The sequence below is a fragment of the Kryptolebias marmoratus genome, linkage group LG1, assembly GCF_001649575.2.
Source record: "Kryptolebias marmoratus isolate JLee-2015 linkage group LG1, ASM164957v2, whole genome shotgun sequence".
In the NCBI taxonomy this organism is placed as follows: domain Eukaryota; kingdom Metazoa; phylum Chordata; class Actinopteri; order Cyprinodontiformes; family Rivulidae; genus Kryptolebias; species Kryptolebias marmoratus.
The window spans coordinates 31,034,448-31,061,757 of NC_051430.1; the positions used below are offsets into that span (position 1 = coordinate 31,034,448).

At 45.7% G+C, this 27,310-nt stretch overlaps 2 protein-coding genes and 1 long non-coding RNA gene across 6 annotated transcripts; 2 read left to right on the forward strand and 1 right to left on the reverse strand.

Moving 5' to 3' along the window:
- Window positions 1-1,194: 1,194 nt before the first annotated feature.
- Window positions 1,195-7,654, forward strand: lrrc2 (leucine rich repeat containing 2). 2 transcript variants are annotated; one of them, XM_017433137.3, is made up of 10 exons: window positions 1,195-1,638; window positions 2,776-2,911; window positions 3,896-4,017; window positions 5,132-5,223; window positions 5,290-5,446; window positions 5,532-5,668; window positions 5,844-5,989; window positions 6,070-6,222; window positions 6,310-6,479; window positions 6,885-7,654. In XM_017433137.3, the coding sequence occupies exons 2-10, from the start codon at window positions 2,781-2,783 to the stop codon at window positions 6,932-6,934; spliced, it is 1,158 nt and encodes a 385-aa protein (XP_017288626.1). In that variant the 5' UTR covers window positions 1,195-1,638; window positions 2,776-2,780; the 3' UTR covers window positions 6,935-7,654. The 2 variants fall into 2 exon arrangements, with proteins under 2 accessions (XP_017288626.1, XP_017288627.1); XM_017433138.3 differs by having other exon boundaries at window positions 2,779-2,911.
- Window positions 7,655-8,111: 457 nt separating this feature from the next.
- On the reverse strand, window positions 8,112-20,481 carry mfsd14bb (major facilitator superfamily domain containing 14Bb). 2 transcript variants are annotated; one of them, XM_017433136.3, is made up of 12 exons: window positions 20,193-20,481; window positions 17,364-17,456; window positions 16,597-16,659; window positions 15,368-15,495; window positions 13,677-13,791; window positions 13,026-13,244; window positions 12,783-12,896; window positions 12,344-12,415; window positions 12,033-12,145; window positions 11,849-11,946; window positions 11,410-11,546; window positions 8,112-10,923 (listed from the first exon to the last, which is right to left on the reverse strand). In XM_017433136.3, exons 1-12 carry the CDS (start codon window positions 20,208-20,210, stop codon window positions 10,702-10,704), a joined length of 1,392 nt encoding a protein of 463 aa, XP_017288625.1. In that variant the 5' UTR covers window positions 20,211-20,481; the 3' UTR covers window positions 8,112-10,701. The 2 variants fall into 2 exon arrangements, with proteins under 2 accessions (XP_017288625.1, XP_024865595.1); XM_025009827.2 differs by having other exon boundaries at window positions 16,597-16,723.
- Window positions 20,482-23,842: 3,361 nt separating this feature from the next.
- LOC112451227 lies at window positions 23,843-27,304 on the forward strand. Of its 2 annotated transcripts, XR_003040010.2 has the most exons (4): window positions 23,843-23,963; window positions 24,213-24,351; window positions 26,885-27,012; window positions 27,169-27,304. It is a non-coding gene; the product is annotated as an uncharacterized LOC112451227 (long non-coding RNA). The 2 variants fall into 2 exon arrangements; XR_005233683.1 differs by lacking the exon at window positions 26,885-27,012.
- The last annotated feature ends 6 nt before the right edge of the window (window positions 27,305-27,310 follow it).

Consider the following 27,310-nt stretch of genomic DNA (forward strand, 5'->3'; position numbering starts at 1 on the left):
TGTTTGAAAGCTTCGTACCAAACCCGCTGGAGATGCTGGAGAGGATGAAGAGGATGAAGAGCAGAAGAGTCCTCCACCCTGCCATAGCTCTGCAAAACATTATTAAGTTTAATATGCATAAAAATACACCTCAGTCATCTGGTCAGGCTGAAGATCTGAAAAAGTTGAGGAAATATTTGCATCATTGAATAATCTCAGAACATTTAACACATGAAGCTGTCAGAGTCAGACTGAGTCGCAGTTAAATTCTGTTATTCTTTATTTTATGACATATTTCAGCACTACAGAAGGAAACATCTTACAAACTTTCTGCCATTTCATCCTGCTGTTAATAAATTTAAAGTCTTAAGGATTATTTGACTTACCTGAAAACTGAATTCGTCCGATTCAGATGAGAATAAACGCAGAGTTCTGGCTGTTTCTGTGGACTGACTTTTCAACTTTCAGTTTGGTGTTTAAATACACATCCCATTTTCCCTGGAAGGCTGGAAACTTAGGAGGAAAGCTAACTTTGAAGGAATTTCCCCTGAAATGATCTGAAACTAGCAGCTCTGTCAGAGTCGGGGGCATTTTGGAGAGCAGAACAGCTGCGGCAGCGAAAGCGTCAAACGGCGAGCTCTGCATGAGTGCCTTCATTATACGGGTTTTAAATGTTCAGTGGAATGTGTAAATGACTTCTCAGGAACGATTCTCAAGAATCAGGAAACAGATCAACAAAAACATGAAACAAATATAATCTGACAGTTTATGAGCAGGAAATCAAGCAGACAGGAGATCTTATTCAGTATATTTTAAATTTTTTACAGATTGCAAACAAATCTAAAGGCTATATTTAACAACTATAATCTTACATTATGACATAATTGTTGATTCCATCATCCTAGCAGGCCTGAGTCTCATAGATGATCCTAATCTTCAGTCTAAAATCACCTGAGTGTCACGTTTTGTTGTAAGGAGACGGTTATCTGACCTCTTGTTACCAAACCGCCGTTCGGTCACCTGAGCTCTGATGTTTGAAGCGTTTGAGTCACAGTGGGAGACTCCACCTAAGGTGGTGGAGATCCTGTGAAGCTTCCAGATCCAGACTGACAAACAGCTGATGGCTGACCCACCGGACAGTGTGGTGATAGATAAGATCCCAAGAGACTGTAACATCAGGAGAAGCTGGAGAAACACCAGGGGCTGAAAGAGGAACCAGAGTCAAGGCCTCAGTGGTACCAGAGGTCATCATGTGACCTCCAACAGATCCCAGGAACAACCTCAGAGATCTCTATCCAGAAGAGCAGCTGAGATCCTGAACAGAACCCTGAAGATCCCAGGGTTCTGGTAGACGACCTAAGCTTGGAGTGAAGTGGAACAAATAAGTTGAGATGGGAGTTTTATTTATGATTTTTTTTGTTTTTTTTAAAAAACTTTTTTGCTCCATATGAAACCCGTCAGGATGATCTGGTGGACAGACTCGTGTCTGGGCTCAGAGTGACCCTCAAACACTCGCAGCAGGAAGGTAAAAATAGCCTGTTGGATCACACACACACACACAGATCCGGGTCACAGCTGTGTGTGTGTGTGTGTGTGTGTGTCAGTGTGGGTAAACAAGCTGGTGGCGGTGGACAGACGACAGGACTCTGACAGACTCAGGTAAGAACTGAAAACAGATAAACCTGATGATCGATCTCATGTGCAGGTTCTGACTCCAACAGCTGAGATTAAACACCTTTCCTGAACAGTCCGAGCTAAAATTAGCCACAGGATTACGACTCCTGACACTTCCAGACAAACTGTATACAGGGTTTCATCACATCTGCATGAAAATAAATGCGACTCCTTTAAAAAACAGACTAAATGTTGGTTTTTAAGGTCAAACTTTCGCTAACAGACAGACTTTATTACCTGCCTTTGCCTTTCAGCAGCGGGCAATAATGTTGTTGCTGAGATTCGTCTGTTTTTCTGAATAATCAGTTTTACTTAAACTGAAATAAACATTCAGAGCATAAAACAACAAATCTGTAATCATGCAGCTCTGACTTGATGTCCTTCATTCTAGATTCCTTCAGAGTAAAAGATTTGGTCTAAAATGGCTGAAAATTAAAGACATGAATTCAGCTTCAGTCACACAAATCAGCCTCACGGCTCTTTCCCACGGGTTGGTGCTTCGGTTTCAAGGTTTTGTGTTTTAATTCCAAAAACATAAATTTAAAACAATGATGCCGTATTTCATCAGCCTGAAACGCTGAGAGCTCATTTAAAGTTTTTAAAAGGTTTTATTTTTGACCAGGCTGGGAGGTAAATGTTTATGGATCCGTCTCTGTAGGTTCTGACAGATTAATCCTCCAGACAGTCCGGGTTTAGCCGTTTCTGTCTCCTGACGAATCGGGTTTAGCCGTTTCTGTCTCCTGATGAGTCGGGTTTAGCCGTTTCTGTCTCCTGACGAGTCGGGTTTAGCTGTTTCTGTCTCCTGATGAGTTGAGTTTAGCTGTTTCTGTCTCCTGATGAGTCGAGTTTAGCTGTTTCTGTCTCCTGATGAGTCGGGTTTAGCTGTTTCTGTCTCCTGACGAGTCGAGTTTAGCTGTTTCTGTCTCCTGACGAGTCGAGTTTAGCTGTTTCTGTCTCCTGATGAGTCGGGTTTAGCTGTTTCTGTCTCCTGACGAGTCAGGTTTAGCTGTTTCTGTCTCCTGATGAGTCGAGTTTAGCTGTTTCTGTCTCCTGATGAGTCGGGTTTAGCTGTTTCTGTCTCCTGACGAGTCGTGTCTCCTCTGGTCTCCTCTGGTCCTGCAGCAGCGATGGGACCGAAGCTGGACGTGCCGGTCTACGATCTGTCCCTGATCCGAGGGATCTGGGAGATCCGGGTGAAGAAACACCGGCAGAAGCAGAAGAAGGAGCAGGAGAGAGTTCAACACAGCGCCTTGGCCAGGTGAGGGAGGCGTCACAGTCAACAGCTGCAGTTCATCATGTGACCTGATGGTGGCGCTGCTGTCTGTTTTTCTTCTGATTAATAAGCATTTAAAGGCAGAATCAGGTTTAAGAAATAAACAAATTAAAGATAACTAAACATTTAATCTGAGTCTCTGTTTCCTGTTTTTATATTTAATTCCTGCAGATGTTGTTATTTTAGCTGCTCATAAACCCAAACCTTCAGCTGATAACTTCTCTTCTTTTGTTACTTTTAGTTTTAGTTTCTTCAGTGAATTTCAGCAGTTATTCAGCTTCCTTTGGCCTTTTAGCAGAAAATGTAATTCCTCCACATTTCAGGCTGCAGAACGTGTAAAATCTTAACATTGTCTCTCAAACAGGTGATTATGATGATAAATCAGACAGAATAAGTGTTTGACTCCAGATATGTGAGAAAATCATTAAACTGATTCAAGATTTGCAGACTTTTATCTTTGCTGAGCTCTAAAATCCAGATTTAAATCCACAAAGAAAACTTAAACATTCCTGCAGAGCCGGTTTTATGTCAGTCCTTCCAGCTGCTCCCTTCCTCAGGGGTTTCCACAGCCAGCAAACTCACACCAACAGTTTGTTTTAAACCAGATGGCCTTCCTGCTGCAACCTGGGCTTGAACCTGCAACCTCCGCCCCTGAGTTTTATCAGATAGGATGCTCTCAGCTGGCTGCAAACACTGAGATTAAAACAAACAAACTGAAGTTTAAATCTTTGTCTCGTTCTCACACCCTGTCGGTCAATGAAACTATTTCTGTGCCTGAGTCAGACCCAGCTGACTGCTGATACTCACTCACTCACACACACACACACACACACACACACACACACACACACACACACACACATTATTTATATCTCTGCAGGTCAAACCCAGACCTCCAAGCAGCAGAAAGGTCACATTCAGAGACAGGAAACAGGAGCTGAGAATAATCCGCTCGCCGGTTCTCCACAGGATCGATCAGGAGTGGCAGTATCGGATCTACTGTAAGACCCTGAAGACCCCAGAACTGGACCAGCTGCACCACTACCTGGAGAGATCTACACGGAGCCAAACTGATGCACAGGTGTATGCAGGTAAATGGAAGCCACGCCCACCTGTAACCTCACCAACACTGAACCACACTCAGGTCCATCTGATGCCCAACAGAAAGCAGCTGCTCATCCATGTGTTCACAGGTAAACACACCTGTGTGCAGGTAAACAGCAGCTGTGGTTAGAGGTGCTGACTCACAGCAAGAAGGTTCTGGGTTCAAGGCCCGGCTCCAGTTGGGGTTCTTCACGTTCTTCTTATTTTTCTGTGGGGTTTCTCTGGTTTCCCCCACAGTCCATAACCTGCCTGATCTGAGCAGGATTTGCTGGTTAAATTTAAATAAAAGGTAAAATAAACACATCGCTCCCTCCACAGGTAGAAATCCAGGTGTGGTTCTGTTTAACCATGGCTGATAATCTGCCCTACAAAGATAAACATGATGAATATTCATCTGGATGCAGGTAAAACTGATATCCAGAGTAAACCTTAGAGACAGATCAGCAGCAAACTGCTTCACAGATGTTCTGCAGCTGGATTATTCTGAATCAGCATCACTTCCTGCTGCAGCCTTCAGCTTCACTCAGAGACACTCGGATGGACTCGGTGTTAATCAGACCCAGCTGACGGGAAGAACCTGGTTTTTAGTCCTGATTCCTGTGGATCTTCTCCCTGATGGGAGGAGCTTAAATCAGGTGTTTCCTGGATTAATGTTTGTTTTTAAAACAGCACTTTCTGTGTTCTGCTGATAGTTTGGTGCCAACAGTCACCTGAGCTGTATTCACGAGTCATAAAGAGTTTTTTGGAGTCTTTGGTTCAGCCGGAGTACCAGGTCTTTACGCAGCTTATTAAGATGCTTTCTGTAGGAGTTCAGCAGCAGCTTCTGAGGGAAGTCAGCTCTTCCTGGGTTCCTTAAAGGTTGAGGCGTTGTTGGTCCAGGAGAGGTTCTCTGCAAGAACTTAAATCTAGGAGCTCTCTTCACAGCCTGACTCAGGATCTTTGTGATAATCCTAAAATCCACAATGACCTGCTTGGGTCTTTGTGGGGTTTAAGGTCGTTGACGTCACCCCACGCCGGGTAAACGTGGGTCTACAGATGTGAAACTCTGCTGGGTTTTCTTGTGTTTGATCGATGATGATGTTGAGTTTCTGTGTTTGTTAGGAGACCAGCAGGAGGAGCAGAAAGTCCAGCAGGATGAGAAAGATCCAGATCAAAACAAACTGATTTTCCAGCTGGACGGAGACCGTTGGATGGTGAGTAAACAGGTTTTAACGACCCTCTTCCATCGTGGTTTTGTGTTTAACAAACCCGTCCTGCAGGACTTTCCCCGGGAGCTGCAGTGGATGTCCTACCTGCAGGAGTGGCACGTCCGGGGGACAAGGATCCGGCAGCTGCCCGACTACCTGACCCTGTTTACCCAGCTCACCGTACTCCAGATTCCTCAAAACGCCATCAGTGAGCTGCCGCCGGAGATCGGTGAGAACATTTTACCCTCAGTCTGATCCAGCCTCCGTCCTTCCCATCAGAGGTGGAACTTTCTGACCACCGTCTGCATCCTCAGGGAAACTGACAGAGCTCAGGACGCTGAACGTCAGCTACAACCGTCTGTCCAGAGTTCCTCCGGAGCTCGGGAACTGTGAGAAGATGGAGCGACTCGAACTGGCAGGAAACTACAACCTGTCCGAGCTGCCATTCGAGGTGAGACGGGTCCAGTGTAGGGTTCTGAGAGGAGCGGGTCCAGTTCAGGGTTCTGGGAAACAAACAATCCTTCAACACTTCACAGTTGATGATGTCACTGTAACTCAATGATGTCACTGTCCCACATGTTGATGATGTCATCGTGTCACATGTTGATGATGTCACTCGTCCTCAGCTCAGCAGCCTGAAGCAGCTGGTCCACCTGGACATTGCGGAGAACAGGTTCGTCTCCATTCCCATCTGCACCTTGAGGATGACGAGTCTTCAGCTGCTGGATCTGAGCAACAACGAGCTGACGGACCTGCCGCAGGACATGGACAGGTAACTGATGATGTCATCACCACACCTGGATGTGAACCTGTAAAGTGTGAATGACAGACAGACTTTGGTTGTGTCTTCAGGTTGGAGCAGCTCGTCACCTTGTACGTCCACAAGAACAACTTGTCTTACCTCCCCATGTGTCTCACCGACATCCCCACCCTCCGGATGGTGGTGGTCAGCGGGGACGAGCTCTCCTGCACGCCCACCAGACTGTGCAACAACCCAGACATCAAGTACACAAACAGAACCCTGAGGGTTTGTCTGAAGCGCCGGTCAGAGGCTTTACCGGGCTGTTCTCACGGTTCCTGATGTTCCCACAGGTTCATCCGTCTGTACGACAACACGTTCAGTGAGAAGAGGAAGAAGAAACAGGAGGAGCAAAAGAAAAAGCAGGAGAAGAGGAGAAGATGGAGGGAGCAGAAGGAGGAGGTGAAGGACAGCGGAGAGAAGGAGTTCATGGAGGCGTACCTCGGCTCGCTGAAGGACCGAGGTGAGACCCAGAACCAGAACCAGAACCAAGCAGCTGAACAGTTTGGCTTTTTCCTGTCGGCGTTACTACAGGTGGAAGAGCGTTCATGTTTGTCTGTCATGTTAGCAAAATATCTTACCACTGAAAGGATTTCAGTGAAGCTCTCAGAAAAGGAAAGAACTCCACAATCTGCAGTTTAAAATCAACCTGAACAGGAAGTGAAACGTCTACAGAACAGACGTCCATTAAAGGACGTAATCAGGACAGAATTTAAAGTTAAAAAAAAAAAGGGTCCAAACGTGGAACCCTGCGGTTCCTCAGAAGAGATGTTTCCTGTCACGGATCTGTTAAAGCAGACTCTGAACACGACTTCATTCAGTCTGCAGCTCATTTTAACCAGACGGCATTTTGTTTGTCCCAAACCAGACACCGTCCCTTTCTCCACCACCAAGGTGTCCATCTCCTGCTTGCTGTGAGGACGAAGACGAAGGTCCGACTCAAAGATGGCAGCATGGGGCCCTTTGAGAAGGAAGCTGCAGGAAGTTTGATGCGCTAACGTGCTAACGGTGGCTAACTGCATGACGTCGATCAGGTTTGAGACCGTCGGATAAAAACTTTAGTTTCTGTCAGGAATGAAGAGAAGCCATAAAACAAACAAACAAACAACAGAGTTTATCTTTAGGTTTGTCATAAAAGAAGAAGTTTGGAGAATTTAACAGATTATTTCTCTTCCCTAAATCTTCAGGACATAAAGGTTGATGGTTTGAATCTTTAAGCTAAAGTTGCACATTTAATAAAACATTTACAGGAATTTACAAGAAATTAAACTATTGTTTTTAAAGTAAAAAATATAGTTAAAGAATAGTTGTTTTAAATTCCAGGAATTCCAAATATAATTTTATTTTTAAAACATTTAATTCTCAGTTTATCTGAACTTTTGTTATTTTACTTTGAGCTGCAGATTTAAGTTTAACAGATTATTTAGGATAAACTGGATTTTCCTGCTGAGTTTGTGACCAAATAAAGAAAAAAGGTATTTTTGTTTCTGCAGTATTTAATGAATGTTGTGTAAATAGTTGATTAGTTTTTTTTAATTTCCTCTGCTGAAGTTTGGATTGATGTAATTTCTATAATAAAATCTGTAAAAGTTGTTATATTCAGCTGAGTTTCTTCAAAAACAATAAAAGCTTCAGAAGATTTGATCACTTTGAGTTTTTCCTGTTTGAACTTGTTTGTTTTTTTTAACCCTAAAGTTGTTTGACGTCAAACAAAGAGACAAAAATCCTCTGATGCTTAAATCAAACTGAATTGAATTAACTTTTAGAGGCTAAAACAGATTAAATCAAAACATTAAAAAAATCTTTTCATGCATTAAAATATCCTGTTTATAAAAATGTTTGAAATTTGGACAAATTTAAGAAGTTATTAGAGTCTGTGGCACTGAAATACTGTGGCCAGCAGTGAAGCACGGTGGCGGCAGCATCATGGTTCAGACCAAAAACTGTAAATATTATCTGCAGATGGAAGTTCAAAGGAAAAAGAAAAAAATAACTTCAATAAAAACACTTTTTCCTTTTTTCTGTTTTGGGAAAAATAAAAATAAAATCACAGTTAATAAACCCAGAATAAAAACCACAGCAGAGCTTCTTTAAAGTCGATACGTTTGTCTTTATTGTTATTATTTTAGATATTATTCAAAACTCTGCAGAGATAAAATAGAAACACAGAGACGACCTTCAGCGTCTCGGCTCGTATAAAAACTGAAGCTGAAGAGTGAAAAGAGGCACAAGTTCAGAGAAAATAAAGTGCAGCGATCAGTAAATGTTCTGCATCGTGAACACGGGAGGAGGAAGAGGAGGAGGAGGAAGCTGGGAGGACTGCTGTTGTCGTGGAAACCAACAGCTGAACTCGAGCTCCTCTCAGTAACGACTTCTTCGGCTCGTTCAGTCTGGCAGCCATCTTGCTGCTGGTTAAACTTTAATTCAAGCAAAAAGAAAGAAAGAAGTCCAGATCTTTTCTGAATAAAGTCTCTAAAATGAGACAATCTGCAGCTCGTCAGGACAGACGTTTAAACGTCTCTACGTTAAGAATGAAACAGATCTGTTTCAGCTCCAAGAAACTCAAATTATTCATCTGTCAGAGGTGAGGAGGGAAACAGGTCTGATCTGAAACACTGACTGTCAGTAAATAAAATCCTGATCAGGAAATAAAACCAGGATTAAATCCAGATCCAGACGGATCCATCTCGTTAAGTTTGATGGAGGCAGAAACGGACTCCGCAGAACCTTAGGAGGACTGACGTTCCGAGGAGTTCAAACGGAACAATCCACGTGAGTGTGCTGGATGAAGCATCATCATCATCATCATCATCGTCACATCGCAGAAACTCGGGACGAAAAGTAAAAATACCACCGATAAAAGGACAAAAACAAACAGAACCAATCATCTGGAATCTGCAGAGGCAGCTCCTGTTGCCACGGAGACAGCATCCTCCAGCTGTCTCCGTGGCAACAGGGCTGTTTCTACAGGAATGTTTTGGGCTGATGCAGTAAACAGATGTGGAAGTGACACAGAAATTGAAAAAAACAAAAACAAAATGGCACCGTCTGGTTTCTGACGTCTCAGCTGAAGAAAGCAGACTTTGAATCCAAGAGATAAAATAAATTAAATTAAATAAACAAAATAAAAAACTGACTTTCAGGAGGACATTTCTAACCACAAGAGGAATGTTGGAGTCTCAAAGCTGAACGAATGAAAGGAATACAAAACAAATGAATAAACTCAGTAACTCAGGAAAATAAACACTTTTATATCATGTCACTGATTAACTAAATAAAATAAAATAACCCCAGGGCTCATCACCTAAAAAGCACCAAAAACTGCTTAAATAACGCCTGAAAATACATTCTGTTGTCACGGTAACCAGGGCGACAAAGCACAGAAAGAATCTGTTGTATCCCACAATCCCGAGCAGTTAGGCTCCTCCCTCCCGCCAACAGCTGGTTGAACAGCAGAGCGACAGGTTTCTGTTCTGCAGGAGCTCGGCCCGGCCCGGCCCGGCCCAGGGTCTGTAGGGAGGAGGGGGGGTTCGACCCACCGAACAGGAGAAACTCTGGATCTGTCGGCGCTAATGACACGAGAATTACTGCCGCCATTTTGAGAGGAGCTACGTGCAGCACGGTGAGCGTTCTTAGGTTCTGCCAGCGCGGCAGCAGAACAGAAATATCAAAATAAAAACCTGACCTCATCAATGTTTGTCATTAATCGTTATAGTTATCAGAACTAGAAGTTTCCAGGATGTGGCATCATGTTTCATCGGTGAGCATGAAGTCATATTTGCTCCTAAATGTTTGAAAATGTGACCAAATGGGACAAACTGTGGACAGATCGTCTCTCTGCTGATGGACGGGTCAGAACAGCAACACTCACCCTTTAATTCAAAACAACACACAGACTTTATACGGTTACATTAGTGGACATTTTAAACTGTTTTATTCTGCTTTCTGTTTGTTGAAGAGAACAAACTGATCTGTCAGATTCATAAACGTGACCTAAGAGGAGTTTCAGCTTTTAAATCAGAATAAAAAATGTTTTTAAAAGGTGAGAGAGTGAGGGTCTAAGGGTCTGAGGTTTGGTATAAATGTTAAATGTTTGTTAAACTTTAAACAACTCTTCTCTCTCTGATGATTCGTCTCCAGGTTCTGCTGGTAAAAACAAGTAAAAACCTGAATTATTTAAAGTTCTGTTCTGGTCGGGTTAGAATGAGTCCAGCAGTACTGGTAGAGCGTGGGTTGGTGTTTCGCCTGAAACTCGGTGACAGAACCCTCCTGTTTTACATTAACAGCAGCGTACTCGTAGCACCTGGCAAGATGGCGGCCACAGATCTCACCCAGCCCAGCCGGGGACCATTCCAGAGTTTCTCCCGTTCAGCGGTTTGACCTCCTGACCTCCTGAGATACAAACAGGTTCTCCGGGTTTCTGGTGGAACCGGACCGTAAAGGTTCTCGGGTCCATCTGGTGCGGATGCGTAAAAACAGGCAGCAGGTGAAACACTTTGTTACATCAATGATCCTACAGACCCTCCTTCAGTCATGACTCAGCAGTTTTTGTGTATGACTCTGGCTGAGGAAGGTTCCTCTCAGAGTTTAAAGCCCTTTGGTTCGACCTGCTGAGAACGCCAGCGGAGCGGAACAGGAAGTTCCACCTGCTGAGAAATACCACGCTCTGATTGGCCGGCACTCAGTCACATGCTGGTGTCCTGCAGGAGCGGCTCGATGTCCTCCGGGTCGCTGGTGGGCGTGGTCAGAGGGCTGCCGTTCTGAGCGTGTGCAGCGGCGCAGCTGCTAGTGGCGGAGCAGGCTTTGGGCTCGGGTCCACGGTGCTCCGGGATGAAGATGGCGACGAACACGGCGATGAGGACGGTGCACGCTCCGAACAGGAAGGGAGGCCCCGGGATGACGGGCTTCTGAAGACAGAACCCAGAAATAAAATAAATCTGAACCTTTAACTCCTCGTTCTGTAACAGACTGTGTTTGTATGTTAGCAAAATATCTCATGAACCACCAGACAGATTTTAGTGAAATCCAGGGAATAATTATTAAACGTTCATCTGGAACTGATTAACTTTTAAAAACAACCCACTTCAAGATGGCTGCCACAGCTGACTGACCTTCTAAAACAAATATCTCAGATACGGAGCGAGAATCTGGGCTGGTAGTAGCTGAGAGTCGTCTCAGACTTCACATCCTTTTTGTTTATGAAAGTCTTTCAACCTGAGCCTGGAAATAAATGCTAACAGTTTAATTTTCTTTGGTAAAATGAAGCAGAAACTACTTCCTGTCTGAAGGAGACGGCCGCTTTCTGAGCTGCTGCCTCGTTTAAAACGAGAACAAATAAAGGTCACCGACCGTAAATAAACAGGAGGTGTGTGTGTGTGTGTGTGTGTGCGTACCTCTGTGTTTTCTGTCGGAGCCACTGGATGTGTGTCGTTCAGCTCCACGTTGAACAGGAAGAAGATGAAGCCGTACATCGCCGGACCCAAACCGTTACAGAGTCCTCTGATACCTGTGATCATCCCCTGGACCACACCTGAACACACACACACACACCAAATCAATAACGGACCAGCTGATTGATGGGGTGGTTCTGGTGCTGCTGCAGGAGACCCAAACCAGCCACAGGGTCACAACAAGCCCACATGGTTTCCATGACAACAATAAATATCCAGACGTGGGAAAAAATCTCACTGACTGGAAGGAAAGGGACACTGAAGACAAACTAAATCAGACTTTGTTATTAAATATTCCCTCATGGCTGCAGCAACGTTTGAACAGATCAGAGCAGAACTCGTGTGGTTCTTCAGTTTCGGGTTCTCCACCCGCTGCGCTCACCCTGCTGGTCAGCTGACGCGTTGTACGACACCAGAGAAGAGACCGCCGGGAAGGTGATGGAGGACATGGCTGCTATCGTCCCTGCAGCCCACATCATCCTGCGGAGGGGAGAACAGAGCCAGCGGTGAACACGGAGACGAGCAGGAACACGGTCGGCGGAACACAGAACCGGCGCCGGACTCACCACGGCTCCGAGCCGAAGGCGTACCACAGGAGCTGGAGGATCTGGAAACCCAGGCCGAGCAGAACCGTGTTCTTTTTCCCGATGGTCCTCATTAAAACACTGAGGAGGAGAGTCTGACAGAGACAGAAACACAGCTTCATCATCAGAAACTCCTCATCCTCACCCTGACACACAGCAGACTCGTTCCACACCAAGAACCGCGAGAATCGTCAAACCTCTGAGATACCTGAACAGGTGTCACCAGCAAACATTATACATGTTTCAGGTTAGTGTGTGTGTGTGTGTGAGTGTGTGTGTGTGTGTGTGTGTACCTGGGCGATGATGGAGAGGATTCCCACCATGGCGATGAAGCCGGCGATGGCTTCAGAAGAAAACTGGATCATCTGAAATAGAAGAAGCTGCGATCAGCCGACTGTTTAAACAATAATCCCGTTTATTTGGGTCGATACTGGAAGGAAGAGGAATTAACTTTAACTGTTCCTGTTCAACTTCCCCTTCATCTAACTGACAAAATACTTCAAAATGTAGACTTCCAGTAAAATGTAGGCCATGAAATCTGTTTTCCTCCAAAATGAAGTTTATGTTTTATGATCTAATGACATATTTCACCTAAAAGTGTCGTATTATGTGGTGAATAAATAAAGAAAAGCAGCAAAAACTGTTTCAGGATTGAATAAATGTCTGATTTTCAGGACGTTCAGCAGCTCAGGTAACACTGAGTGTGTGTGTGTGTGAGAGAGAGTGTGTTACCTGCTTCAAGTACAGGAAGAAGCTGGAGTACTGCCCGGCCTCAGGCAGGTAGGACAGGAACACGGTGACACAGATCAGCAGCACCGTCGAGTCTTTCCCGACTCGACGCAGCGACTGAACACAAAACCATCAGAAATAATCTGTCAATCAAACCAATCACCAGCCGGCGGCTCCCCGAGTCCTGGACGAGACAGCGGGACGCCGAGTTTGAGTCTTCATGTTCCTGCAGGATGAAGAACTCACGGAGAACGGGTCAGCCTGCTCCCAGGAGATGGGGAACCCCCACGACGACAGCCTCATCTTGTCCGGCAGAGACTCTGGGACCAGGAAGAACACGAAGGCGATGTCGGCCACGGCGATCACCGTGGCAATCAGGACCACCAGGCTGTCTCCGTAGAGAGCGGAAAGGTAGGCTCCGATGGCGGGGCTCATCACCAGGCTGGCAGCAAACGTTGCCGACACCTGATTTAAAAAAACAAACATTCTGATTCAGCATCACGGAACTGTTTCACAGATTTATCTATTTTAACACAAACTGTCACAATCAGCTGATTTATGGATCTAAACTTAGTTCTTCAAAGGAACCAAGCAGGAATAAATTTCCACCAGCAGGTGGCGCAGTCGTGCCATGCATCTATGATGCACAAAATCAGCACTTCTACAGAAAACAGACTGCATTGTTCTAAATTTATCTGAATATATTCTACAAATGGTACTGAGAGGAAAGCAGAACAGGAGCCTGAAGGTGAAAACATGGAGTTTATGATAAAAACCTAAATGTGATGCAGCTGCTGCAGGTTGTTGGTAGAGATAAAGACCCGACTTCTGCAAACATCCTGAGGGATTTACTCTGCTGGGAGGTGTGTGTGTGTGTGTGCGTGTGTGTGTGGTTACCAGTCCGTATGCCGTGCTCCTCTCATGCTCATCTGTGATGTCAGCGACGTAGGCGAAAATCACCGAAAAGGTCACGGAAAAAATCCCTGAGACTGAGATCAGAGCAAAGTACCACCTGAACACACACAGACAGGAAACGACGGGTTAGATCCAACACACAACAGTCCTTTAAAGTGGGACTCAGATGGCAGCCCACAGCTTAGATCTGGAACCAAACAGACTTTAACATGTTTGACTCCAAAAACTGTACCTGAGAGCAGCCAAACCCCGTCCAACAGGACCAACAGAGTCCAACAGGACCCCCAGAGTCCAACAGGACCCCCAGAGTCCAGTTAAAAATCTTAACTCAGATTCTTCAAGACAGCATGAACTAAAATAACCTCAGTCCTTTCAGTAACATGATTAAAGCTTTGAAAATATTAAAAGGTTTCCCTGTGAATAAAATTAAACTAATAATCTTAGATCATGTGCAGTCCTACGTCGAACCCGTGACCCGAGTCCCTCTGAGGTCCCTTAAGGAAACAAACTTTGTTCTCAGGACATCTGTTAAGAAACGTTCTCTGCATGTTTTAAATATGATAAACACCCTCCGTCACCTGAACGCACCACTTTCACCTTCATTACATCATCCATCCATCCATCCATCCATCCATCCTCACCTCCTGAACCAACTGTCTGATCCAAAAACATTCAACTAAACTGTTTAGAATCAGAACATCAGGATGGGCTGCTCCACAGATGGAACATGTTCTAATCTGCGCTCTGCATGAGACGGAACATCAGCTGATGTTCTGCAGCCTGAAGCAACAGAATTTCAAACAGGCTGCAGAACAAAGACAGGAACATCAGACGGGTTTGTTTTCAGGCCAGGAGGAAGAGCAGGAGGAGGAGGAGCAGAAAGACTCAGAACTGCTCAGGTTTCATGAAGGCTTCTGAGGAAAGCATGAAGGATTGCAGACATGAGGAGGAGCAGCTCCTCAGCCAGAGCTGCTCCTCCTGCTCCTCCGGGACTCACATGAGCAGCAGGAGGAGGAGGAGCGGGACTCTGTGGGAGCAGCAGCAGCAGGACCAGCGCCTGAGAAGGAGCTGCTCCTGCTGCTCCCGCTGCTCCTCCTGCTCCTCCGGGCTCACATGAGCAGCATGTGACTCGTCAGCCTGAGCTCCGAGGCCGATCAGGAGTTGCTGCAGCTCATTCAGTCACATCTTTACTTCCTGTTTGAAGCTGAGCAGCATGTTCCTCACTGAGGTTCTAACACGTTCTCTGATTAAATGTTTCATGTTGTTCCACTTGGATGAAGTCTGTCAGGAACATGAATAAATAATGAAAATAACTCAAAGCTGTGGTCACAAACACTTCTCCGGAGAAGCAGTAAAAGCTGTTTGTAAAGAAACTGGATCTGATCTGATGTCAGGATTAATTCCAGGAACAAACGGACGTTCCTTGAAGTCGGACAGAACAAACCTAGAACCTGCTTTAGTTCAGCTTCAGTTTCAGAGCAGATCTGACATCAGCCTGAAGGAAAACGGATTAATAACCGACAGTCTGGTTATCTGTCTTTGTGTCATTGATGGTTCGGCTTTTTTTATTCTCAAATCAACCATTTCTGCCATTTTAACTTTAACTTGAAATATCATCTCAACTTTTGTCTCAATAATCCATTTTTAACTTTAACTTTGGTGTCTGAACTCACCGGGGGCTGATCCTCATGAAGGGGATGGGGGCGCAGGTGAAGAAGACCGTGATGAGGAGGAAGGACTTCCTGCCCCAGGTGTCTGACAGAGCACCAATCAGAGGAGCCGACAGAAACGACAGGAAGCCCTGAGAGAGAGCAGCGTTAGAAACACACAGATAAAAACTGCAGTGATGAACTGTTGCTCCAGATGTTCTGATGAACATCTGGCAGGTTTGGGATGTTTGAAGATTAATAACTGATCATAAAAACCTCTCTGACCCGCAGGTCGGCTCCGTCAGAACCAGCGACAGGAAATAAAACCACTGCTGAGCTTTTTAAATCATTAACAGCTTTTATTTGTCTGTTTTATGATGTTAAAAAACACAAAACATGGTCTCTAAAAACTGCAGTTCATGCCGACTCTGTCAGGAAATAAACCCAGCTGGGTCCAAACTGGGCCCGACCCGATGGTTCATGTTTCATTAGTTGTTCAAACAAAAAGGCAGTGAAGCGTCCGCTTTGTGCTGATAACCGTGTTGTTTAATCACATCCTTGTTGACTGAACGTGTCAGAACATCGTGTTTTCAGTCTTCAGCTTCAGCAGATTCACTTCCAACATTAAACCCGTCTCTAAGCCGAGGACACACGGAACATGCTGCTCTGAAAAGGGACTTTTAACAAACGAAGAACATTTAACAGAACCGTGAAGCAACAAACAGGAAGAAATGAAACGTTACTGTTCTGCCTTCAATCATTTCAGTCTGAATTCAGTTTAAAGTGTAGAAATCAGAGAGTTCATCCAGGAACTCACATCTGATCGATCACCTTTCTGTCTTAAGAACAAACTGCAGCCTTTCTTCCTCTGGATGGCATTAATTCGGCCTCCAGTTCTAAAGTAAAGAACCTTGGTGTTATTTTGGATCAGGATCTTTTAACCCTGACAGGATCGTTCCTCCACCTGAAGAAATCACTAAAATCAGAAACATCTCGCCTGAAAGTGAAGCAGAGAAGCTGCTCCGTGATCAATCCCGTCCAGGCTGGACTGATTTAACTCTTTATTCTCTGGATGTCTAAGAACTCCACGGTGCTGTGAGTTGCCTTTTCTTGATGTTAAATAAATAAAGTGAACCGAGTCAGACGTGTAACTGGGCTGCGATGACCCCGGAGCTTCCTGTTCCTGGATGGAGCTCCGTGTTCAGGTCACGGTTCTGAGCTGCAGGAACGGTCGGCTGGGACTCAGGTCTTACCTTGACTCCCTGAATGAGGCCGTTCATCAGGAAGGTGTGCTGAGGAAATGTCTCATGAAGAACCTGAACCAACAGAACAAGGAGGGCTGAGGTCAGAGGTCAGAGAGATCGTGTCTGATTTATACACCTGGGAAACAGACAGACAGAATCTGAGAATCAGATTATTTCCATCCCGGTCTGAAGAACTGAAGGTGTGTTTGGAACAGAAACTGCAGAACGTTTCCCCAACATGAAGCTACGTCTCTAAAAGAGGAACATGTGGAAACGACTTCCCACTGACCTCAGATCAGTGAGGAAACCGGTTCCTGCAGTGGAACGAGGTGATTTAGAGAAACATTTAAAGTTCTTCAGTAGAACGTCCACAGAAGCTGCAGCTCATTAACAAGTGCATTCTGGGTAAAAACCAGGACATCATCTGATGAATTTAAAGCTTCCTAAAGATTCACGTCTGCAGCATGAAGACACACCGGAGGGAACTCTTTGTGACTGGATGAAACATGAACACATGAATGCTGCTCAGTTACACCTCCATTACCGTGGTGATCTAACCACGCTCAGAAAGCTCCTCCTCCATGATCCTGAAAACTGACAGATAAACGTGTCTCCATGGCAACCAAGACTTCCTGTCAGAGTATTTAACTCTGGGAAATATTTGAAACTAATGAATCTGTCCGTACACCTGAGTCACCCTGTCACCTGCGTCACATTCCAGCACCTTCACCTGTGTGTGTGTGTGTGTGTGAGTGTGTGCGCGTGCATGCACTCACAGTCAGCATGGGCGTGGTCAGCAGCCCCCAGGCGAAGAACTCCAGGAAGATGACGATGACAGCGTGCGTCACCCTGGCTCGGCGTTGACCGTGCTGCAGAGACACAAACATTAAGCCCATCTCCTCTGACGACTTCCTACAGCTGCACTGATGCATGATGGGTAATAAACCAACACCTAAGAACACCTAATGACCTCATTACATGAAATGATGCAACAACCGAAGCCACCAAACAGAACTGACAGAACACAGAACCCATCCAAAGTCAGGAAACTTCCAGCTGAGTCTTCTCTAAAAACAGGACTTAAAGAGAAAAAGGCCTTTTCTTCGATCTGATGAAACTAAATGTTTGGACTCTGAAGTAACTCAAACCCTCTGACGTAACAGAACCTGTCGTTCTTCAGGGTTCTGCTACGTTCCAGCACCGACTAAGAGAAGGTCCGGTCTGAAAACACACTCAGGAACAAAGACAGAAGAACCCAGTCGAGCGCTGCTTGCTGTACGCCAACAGGAAGAAGCTCACAGAACCGAACCAAGACACCACTGCTCGCTCTGTCCACGGAATGTTCAATAAAGGTTATTCAAACTGCAGAACTGTAACCTGAGAGTCTTTAAACTGAAGCTGGTTTTATGTTTAGGAATAAAACTTTTACCTAAAGAGCGTAGCAGTTTATCTGCACGTCTGTGAAGGATTTTAACCTCTGCTGTCATTCATCAGTCCTGATGAAGATCATCCACAGTCTTCACTGTAAACTCCTGGGTGTGTGTTATGTAAGGAGGGGATTTTCTCCGTTTGACCCAGATCGGCTTTAAAAACTTAAAGTGCCTGAAGAGGCTGATCTGAGAACAGTGACACCACATTCAGGGCCAACAGGAAGTGCTCGCTGTTCCACCCACGGGAGGAAGAAACGCCCAGGCTGAAGGCCAGTTTACCGACACACAAAACAATAAATACAGCTGAGCATTACTCAAGGTTTGTTGGGTTTATTTTTAGATCTAATGATATAGTCTTGTTAAACAACAACAACAACACAAACAAACACTGTCTGTAAATCCTCCTGAGGTGAGGAAATGTTTTCAAACCTACAACCTCAGTTCTGAGAAGGTTGGGCTGGTGATGAAAATAAAAACTGAATGATATGAATCTGAAATCTTATAAACCCAGATCTGATTCAGCATGGAACACAAAAACAGGTCAAATGTGGAAACTAATCAATTGTTGCATTTTTTAGAACGAAAAATCATGTAAAATATTAAGATCCAGGAGCAACAAAAGGCTGTAAAGTCAGAAACATTTATAACTAATTCAGTTAATTGTCAGCAGGTCAGTCAGAGGACTGCAGATAAAAAGAGCATTTAGAGGCTGAAGATGGGCAGAGGTTCACCAGCTGACAGGAACTGTCTGAGACAGAGGAACACTTTCACAATAAAGCTCCTCAACTTTAAATCTCCATCATCAACAGATCTGAAGAATCTGTAGAAACTTCTGAGGTCAAAGGTCAAGGCTGGTTCTGGTTCTGTTCTGCTCAGGAACACTGTCTGTAAACACAGTTCACCGTGCCGTCCACAAATGCTGCTTAAAGCTCTATCAGGCAAAGAAGAAGCCAGATGTAAACAGATGTGTCTCCTCTGGACCAAAGACGAGAACTGTTCTGAGGTCAGACGGGTCCAAACCATCCAGCATGCCTCTCTGATGGTATGGGGGTGCATTAGTGCCTCAGGTTTTAGAACAACATCTGCTCCGATCCAGGACTGTTGAACAGACAGAATGGGACAACCTCAGGTCCAGATGTTTACAGACTGATGGAGAGGCTGCACAGAGGGAAACATCTGGAACATCCGTAAACAGACATGTTGCTGCCAGCAGATTCAGAATGACCTGATTTTTATAACGGTTACATTTCTCAGCCTCAACATCTGACCCGTTCCATTGTGAATGAAATGTTTATGAGATTAGCTGACCCTTGCAGCCTGTTTTTGTTGACATTTTACACAACAGCCCAGCGTTTAGAGCTGGGGTTGTAGTTTTAGATCCTCCCTTTTCTGCATTTTTTCTTCAGAACTGATGATGATCAGTCTGACAGATGATGATGATGATGAGGACGATGATGATATGTGACACTCTTTCATGAAACTTTCCAGCTGCTTATTAAGAAAGAATGTGGCAAAATAAATCTGTTTATTTCAATAAGCTCTGTCTCTGAGCACCAACATTTACTGTTTTACTGATTTTATAACAAACTTTAGTGATGAAACGAGAAGTGGATCCTGCAGGAACCTGATCAGGCTGAGAGGACAATAACAACCAGATCATCTAACCAGGAGCTGCCATCATTTCATAAGACTCATTCATTAAAACTGGGCTGAAATTAATATCCAGGTCACACAAACTGCCTTCAACATCTTCTCACCTTACAGATTACTGACTTTAACCAACAAAAACACTCTTTTATTCGCCCTCCAGGTAAAACAAAACGATCTAAATCATGTTTTTTAACTTTTCTGCTGCTAAAAACCACCTGAGAGGTAAACTCAGGTAATATTTTCCGACCAAAAAGCAGAAAGTTGACTTCACTTAAGGTGGACGTTGATGATATCTGTCTCAGTTTAAAGCGCGAGATCCTACATTTCCACCTTAAGAAGTGCAGCGAGCTAACAGCTAGCTAGTTAGCATCTCAACGGAAGAAGGACCGGCCGGAGCTAAACGGAAGCGTGAATTAGCCACCGCGGATTAAAACATGACGTGTCCTGGTGGCGAATAAGTAAAACGGCTGAAGTTAGGACGGTTTTACCGACGTCAGCTCGCGGCGCTGCCCGGCCAGAACTCACCGGGCTCCGGACCGACATTCTGCCGTTGGCCTCCGTCTCTACTTTCTCCCGGCTCGTCTCACATCTTGCCGTAACGATTTTTAGCTCCAGTTCCCGACACTGGCCATCCTCCCGAGGTTTCTCCGTCTTTTCCAGGGTGATCCCGCCGAGTGGATCAAGCTGTCATGCACTCCGGGGTGGGTCGATGGCGCGCTGGGGAGTGAAGAGGAGTCTGTCCGGCTTTCGTTTTACCAGAATTCCTCTACACTGATTGTAACTTCAACGTTTTGTTATTTTGTTTATGACGCAGACGTACACCGGAGGGGCGGTGCTACGTTTGCCTCGTGCAGAGCGAAGAGCTGAGACAAACTCCGCTCCACGGGGCTGCCTTTACCCTCATAATGAACGCCCTTCTAACAGCCAATGACATCTGTTTCTCTATTAGCCCCGCCTACATCTATCGTGGATCAGCGTTAGCTCTAGAGAGGGGATTTATGGCTCTTTAAAGGGATCCGGATCTTTCAGATCTGTTACTTTCAAAAAGCCGTTGAAAACACTGACTCTTTTGAGCCATTAATCTGTCGAACCTGCCAGTGACGTAGTGCAACATACGTCATTACGTACGTACCACATTACTTGTCAAGCGCGCAAACCCGCCCGGTTCTCTCTTTACTCCCTTCGTTCATTTCAAAGAGCGGTTCGAAAGATTCGGATCGTCCGTGAACGCCACACCTTCAGTTAGCTCATGTCGTCTCTTCGGTAAAGTAGAGAGCACGCGCCGCCTGCTGGCCCGCTGCTGTTACTACACTGCAGTCACCACTTCATTAACTTGGCAGCGTCTCAGGCGAGAAGTTTCATTTAGCAAAAAAAAAATAACATGGTTCCCTCAGAGAAAATTAAACTGCTGGTGCCGCGTGAGCAGGTGTTAAAGCTCCGCCAATCAGAGAAAACAGGTCAGCTAAAAGAGTCAGTATTTAGCAGGAAAATCCGCTGGGTGACATACTCCGGGATCACTATTTTGCAAGAGGCAGAAAGGCGGGACTCGAAGGTGGAAGAATTTTTGGCCAAAATCTGCACACATGCACGTGTCAAGGCAGCTGGTTTAAAGGATGGCACTTCCTGCTCAGAACTGTCAAAACAAAAGCCTGCATGTGACTGAGGAGTGTTTATTTAAAAAGCAAAAAAATTAACTTTAAAAGAAACCATTAGCCTTTTATGTCTCGCTCCCTTTTATTAAACTTAATTTAACTTTTCAGGTCATTAATTTAATTCAGCATGTTTATATGGTCCCATCAAACCAAACCCATAAAACATCAGATTTAACCCTCAACCTTAACGAGACATTAAAAGAGACAGAAAACCAAAAAAGATCATCTATTTAAAGCATGTCTCAAAGAGTAATCTGTACACTCCAGATTTAATCAAAGTGTTAAACTTCAGATTCTGGTTAATTTCTTGAGATTAAGTCAGAGTTAAGTGTTAAATATTCAGACACAATAACTAAAACAGACTGAAAAAGGAGCCAAAATCAAAAAAAAAAGATTTGAAGGACCTTCAGGAAGTCTGGAGAACCATCGATGAAGATCGTTTTAAAGCAGTGGTTCAAAAAACACAAAGTGTGGGTCCTTTAACAAACTCCTGGATTGCTTTAGGCATATTTTAATTGTTGTAAAGAGCAGAAACAGAAACCATGACAGTCTGTGTTCTCATAATGCCTTAGTTTAATAGTGTTAATCTTTTTATGTATTTAAAGCAGCATTAAATGGGGTCAGAAGGATCTGCCAGCTAACAGGAACATCTGGCTGATTGGAGGAAACAAAACAATGGAGGTAAAAGAAGTAAAGAACATTTATTTTGAATAAAATCATCTTTATTTTTACTGTGTGGCTTGTATTCATTGAGACTGAGAACCTGTCAGACCAGCCACATGTAAGAATACAGAGGGTTAAAAGAAGCAAAGTGATATTCAAACAAGGCCAGGTGTAAAAAAAGGTCAATTAATGCAAAACAAAACAAGACAAACATGCAATACTGTGCAATAATATACAGAAGTAGTCAGAATACTGAAAGAACTGATGACGGCAGCATGACTGGACCGGTTTATTTTCATTTTTATCTGTTTAAAGTCTTATTTGAAATGGGTGCAGATTAACCCCTACATACCTGGAGCAGCAACCAGATCCATCCAATCAGCCGAAAGAGGCGGAGCAGGACCAGTGAAGAAGAAGAAATCAGGGCTGGATGACTTCTGGACCAAATACATGAAGGATTATAGTTATTCACTCAGTACAGTATTAGGCTGTGTACCGTGTGTGTGTGTGTGTGTGTGTGTGTGTCGTACTTTTTCTTGACCCATAGTGTATAAGAGAAAGTTTATTCTCCTGCTTTGAATGTTCAGCCTCTGATCAGGAGGAGGAGGAACAACCGTGGACGCCTCACTCTGTCACCTTCCATTGATCTAACAGACGCCGTTGAGAGAGCGGCCATCTTTTCCAGCCCCTGAATGCTCAGGTTTGTCACTGATGTTCCAGCACACGCCGTCTCTTTGAGTTTGTTCTCAGCAGAATGTGAGGTGAGGCTGTTTTCCTGCAGGCTCTTTGACTCCTTGGAACGTTTCTCCCACTTCTTTTTCTCACTCAGCGGACTCATCCAATGAGAGGAGCGATACAAACAAACAGATATTTCTCTTTGCCTGAGCCCAGAAACCTTTTAAAGCAGCCGTCACAGGTAAATCCTGAACATCACTAAAACAGGATGACAAAGTATTTAGAGTTCATGTTCAATAGAGGCAACAGCTCTGTGTTTGTGTTTCTGACCCTTCTTCCTCTTAGCGTGGAGGTCAGTTCATCATCGTTCTCTCTGCAGTCGGTGTCTGTTTCAGTCACAGCATCGAGTAAAAACAAACCAGAGCAGCAAACTTAAACTCATTTCCAGAGCGTTCAGGAACCATGATTTCCCTGTTTGAGTCCAGAAAGTAGAAACTTCCCAGGAAGCCACTCTCTCAGTTTCAGAAAGAGAAGGAGAAGAGCAGCCAGCAGTTTGTCTGACAGCTCCCAATCAAAGCTCTGCCTCAGAGGTAAGAAACTCCAGGAGGCGAAGGAGGAGCGAGTCGGCTGAGGGAGGAACCATCAGTGCTGGAAACAGGTTCATTCTGGGAGAACTCGTAGGACTTGGAGTTCAGACATAACATATTCATGACTTATCAGCAGCAGGTGTCACCGTATCCAAACTTTCCCACCACACGTCTTACCCGTTAACTAACCGAACCTGACAGCGAGGCTCGGTGAGTCACACCCAGAGTTTCCATTTCAACCTTAAATCCAGGATCTGTCCAGGTTTCATCCACGCTTTTATTGTGACACACAACTAAGATCAGTCAGTTTGGTTTAATTTTCCGAGCTTGGATTCAAGCCCCAAACCTGCTGCACAGATATGATCACCTGCCTCACCTGATGGGCAGAAACACACACAGGTGTTCCAGTCAGCTCCACAGCTGAACACCGATCATGAGCGGCCCATAGGCAGGGGTGTTTAAAGGAGAAATGAAATAAAATATCAAACTAACAAGTTTTCATGTTTCTCTTTTAGTTCAACACCATCATAGACCCTCCAGAGTCCATTCCTCTGATTTCAGACATTAATGACTTGTTTTTAGAGTTTCTGTGGAGGTGGTTCTGTTGAAGGTTTGTCTCTCAGGTTCTCCTCTTCAGTCCGTCTGCAGACTCTGGGGTGTAATTTTAAACGAACATCCATCAAACCTTCTGAAGAACGACTCAGCTGCTGGAGTTCTAGGTCGGTCCCGTCCCCCCACACAATCAGGATTTGTTATTTCCTGCCTGGTTGGTTCCTGTTTGGATCTCCATTAGTGACAGAAAATGCTGACGAGACCCTTGAAATCCTTTCAATCTTTGATTATTAATTTTAAATTAAGTTATCTTCAACCCTCTTATCATTCCCCCTTTTCCTGTAAACAGTGGAGTGCTCTACCTGCGTCTGAGCCTCACTTCATCTCACTGCAGCACTGACGCTCTTATTTTGAAGGTCGCGGCCGTTTTCCCGCCCTTCCGCCATCTTGGCGCAGCCAGCTTGACGCAGCGGAGAGCCAAACGGAGGCAGAGCGGATCAATTTGGAGCTTCGGCGGCTGATCGGGATTATGCGGCTCCGCTGACCGCCGTGTCGGTAAGTGTCCCGCCGGCCGCGGGCCCCCGGCCGCGGGCCTCCTGTCCGGGCTGCGTGTCCCCCGCGGAGCGCCGAGCGGGGCTCCGTGTCTCTCCCCCCCAGCAGCAGACCTCCCCTCTCTTTGTTCGCTTGCGCCTTTTCTTGCGCCTCTGCGGGGTTTGTAAATACTGGCGCAACATGGCCGCCGTGTTGCGGGAGGAAACCAATTAGCTGTGCTCCGATTGTTGTTGTTGATTTAATGTTGTTGTTGTTTGTCTCGCGCGTGTCGCCGTTTTTCTGCGGCGGCAGATATTGTGTGACCTCTGTCTGCTCATCTTTATCATCAGCAGCCAAAACAAGCAGCTACTCCTCCTCTCAGACAGCCTGCCCGCCGCCTGGGGGCGCTGTTGTCCCGCTGCAGCCTGAAAGGACGAGGGGCTGCGGCGGTGGCGCGCGGGCCCAGCGGGGCCGGAGCCGCCAGCTGCAGGGTCCCCTCCACAGAAACACCTTTTATTGTTTCAGTCTTTAACCTCAGAAAAAAAACAGATTTTCAGGAGCTTAGATGGAATCCTTTAAAACCAGGTTTCATCTTGAGACGCCATCTTAAAGTCAACCTTCTGAAACCCACGACCTGACGGAGGACCCGGGTGGGACAGCGTGAGAACAGGAACCAGATTAGACTAAACTCCACCTGAACTCCAACTCCCTGTGATATCAGTTTATCCTGACATGTTGTAAACATTGTAAGGGAGACCTGTCCCTCCACCCGTCCCTAACTGGGTCTGAACTCATCCATTTGTCCTCCGGTCTGGACTGAAGCGTCTCCCTTCACGTAGACGTTCCTCTTCATCGTCAGTCGGCACCAAGGTTCTGGTTCTTGTTTCCTGTTGGAACCGTGACCCGTACAGGACGTAGATTACTCCACAGTTTGTCCAGTCGGAGCGTTTCGCTCCACGTCTCCACGTTTCCTGTTTCTGGTGTATTTTCGGGGCAGCGTTACGGCGCCACATACAGGCCAGACATAATTACTACAACACTTTGGGTTTGTGTCGTTTGTTGAAAACACGATGACCCAAACTGCTGCAGTAACCATGTCAGTCCTGCATGTGGCGCCGCCATGAAAATACACTGCAAACAGGAAACAAGACACGGAGCATGAGGCAGGAAACAGAAGAAGAAGAAGGGAGTCCTCTGTTTGGGTTGGATCAGGGGTCTCCAATCCTGGTCCTGGAGGGCCTCCATCCTGCAGGTTTTCCTTGTTTCTCTGCTCCAACACACCTGATTCAGTGGTTAAATCATCTCTTCATGTTCTGCAGAAGCCTGTTAATCACCCATTGATTCAGATCAGGTGTGTTGGAGCAGAGGAACAGGTAACACATGCAGGATGGTGGTCCTGAGGGTTGGAGACCCCTGGGTTAGATGTTCTTCATAATGAAAGGAGCTCCTGGAGGTCTACCTGTCCTGTCTCTGTTTAGATCCTGACTTTAGCGAAAGTTTTTAGTTTTTAACGCTGAAGTTCTGAAGGCATCATGGTTCTGGTGCTCCAAACGGGCCGTTTCATTAACCAGGTCTATATTCTCCCTAAAATCAGCTGTAGAGGCTGTTTCTCCACGTCAGTCTGCAGTTCTGTCCGACAGGTGAGGCGAGCGCAGCTAACGGCTCTGACCGTTAACAGGAAGTAGCTGACCTCAGCCTGGCGTCAGACCGAAGCTCCTGTTCCTGCGCCTGCAGAGCTGCGAGCTGTGGTCGGGATGCAGCCCGCAGCTGCAAACATCAGCAGAGAAAATCCTCCCGCCGCGCGTCTCCTGAGAAACTGGGTCCCACCTGCTGGGACCGTTTCTGACGAGGCGCCTGCGGTGGCTTCGTGTCGACAGGAAGTGACGGAGCAGCTGGGTCATTCAGACGCTGCTGCGGGACTCAGACTTGCGATCCTTCCTTCAGTCTCACTGAGTTCAAAGAGTTCAGGAGCAGAGATCTGTGTTTTTATTTGACCCATTTGTTGCCTGCAGGCTTGCAGAGCTGCTTCCAGGTCTCACACAGTATTTTGTCCCCGCCTCAGACCGGAGGTCAACCTTTCTGAGGTTTTTCAAGGCTGATCTTGCAGATCTAGTTGAGACGGTTTGAGGCACCGGCAGCGCCTTCGTGACGAGTTTGAGATCAAGTTTGTTGCATAAAACAACCAGACTGAGACCCGGCGAGGGAACTGAGACGCCCTGCAGACATTTGAGACGTTCTGGAGACTCTCTGAGCTCGTCGTCTCCGACAGTCGCAGTCAGAGACGTCCTGACGTCACCGAGTCAGAGACGGCGGCGGGTTTGTCTCCTGGTGCTGCGTTCAGTGTCCTCACGGCTCAAACTGGGTTTAACGCAATGATGAAGCAGTTTATTTACATAAAACATGGATTAAATTGAACTCACCTGTGATGTTTTATAAGATGTAAAACGTGACGATGATGTCATGATTCAAGGATCTGATCACAGCTGAGATGAATTATGGGTAAAATGACTCGACGGACGTTCCTGCGGTTCTGATCTTTAGGTTTTATTTCTGACAGATAAGAAGTAAAGAGAGGCGCGGTAGATCAGTGGTCAGTGGTGGTGTCTCGTAATCCTGAGGCTGCTGGTTTGAGTCCCGGTCGTGTCGGAAAGGCAGACCGGCGTGAAGCAGGTTCCAGCCTTCCAGGTGAGTTTGCTGCAGGGGGGGGGGTGATAGTGAGGTTATTGGTCAGAAGCTGAGAGGAAAGGAAGTGAAAATGATTAAAGTTGGTTTATAAACTCAGACAGAGGACGTTTGTGGACAAACGATGAGTTCAGGGTCGATTTCTGTCTCTCTCCTCAGAATCGTTTCGTCTTTGTGTCCAGCAGCCGGCGTCTCCTCCGTCTCCAGGGCCCGGCCTAGCTCCTGGTTCTCCTTCGCCTCCCGTCTCCTCCCTCCTTTTCCCCTCCCCTCCCCCTCCTGCCCTCCCTCCCTCCCTCCCTCC

What these genes read in the sequence shown, in the direction of transcription:
- mfsd14bb (XM_017433136.3), bottom strand. An exon ending in GCCTCATTCAGGGAGTCAAG is followed by an intron (nt 15,496 to 16,596) that starts GTAAGACCTGAG and finishes GCTCTCTCTCAG; the next exon opens with GGCTTCCTGTCGTTTCTGTC. An exon ending in CGCGTCAGCTGACCAGCAGG is followed by an intron (nt 11,547 to 11,848) that starts GTGAGCGCAGCG and finishes GTGTGTGTTCAG; the next exon opens with GTGTGGTCCAGGGGATGATC.
- lrrc2 (XM_017433137.3), top strand. Translation starts at nt 2,781, where the DNA reads ATGGGACCGAAGCTGGACGTGCCGGTCTACGATCTGTCCCTGATCCGA. An exon ending in TGAGCTGCCGCCGGAGATCG is followed by an intron (nt 5,447 to 5,531) that starts GTGAGAACATTT and finishes CTGCATCCTCAG; the next exon opens with GGAAACTGACAGAGCTCAGG. An exon ending in CTGCCGCAGGACATGGACAG is followed by an intron (nt 5,990 to 6,069) that starts GTAACTGATGAT and finishes TTGTGTCTTCAG; the next exon opens with GTTGGAGCAGCTCGTCACCT.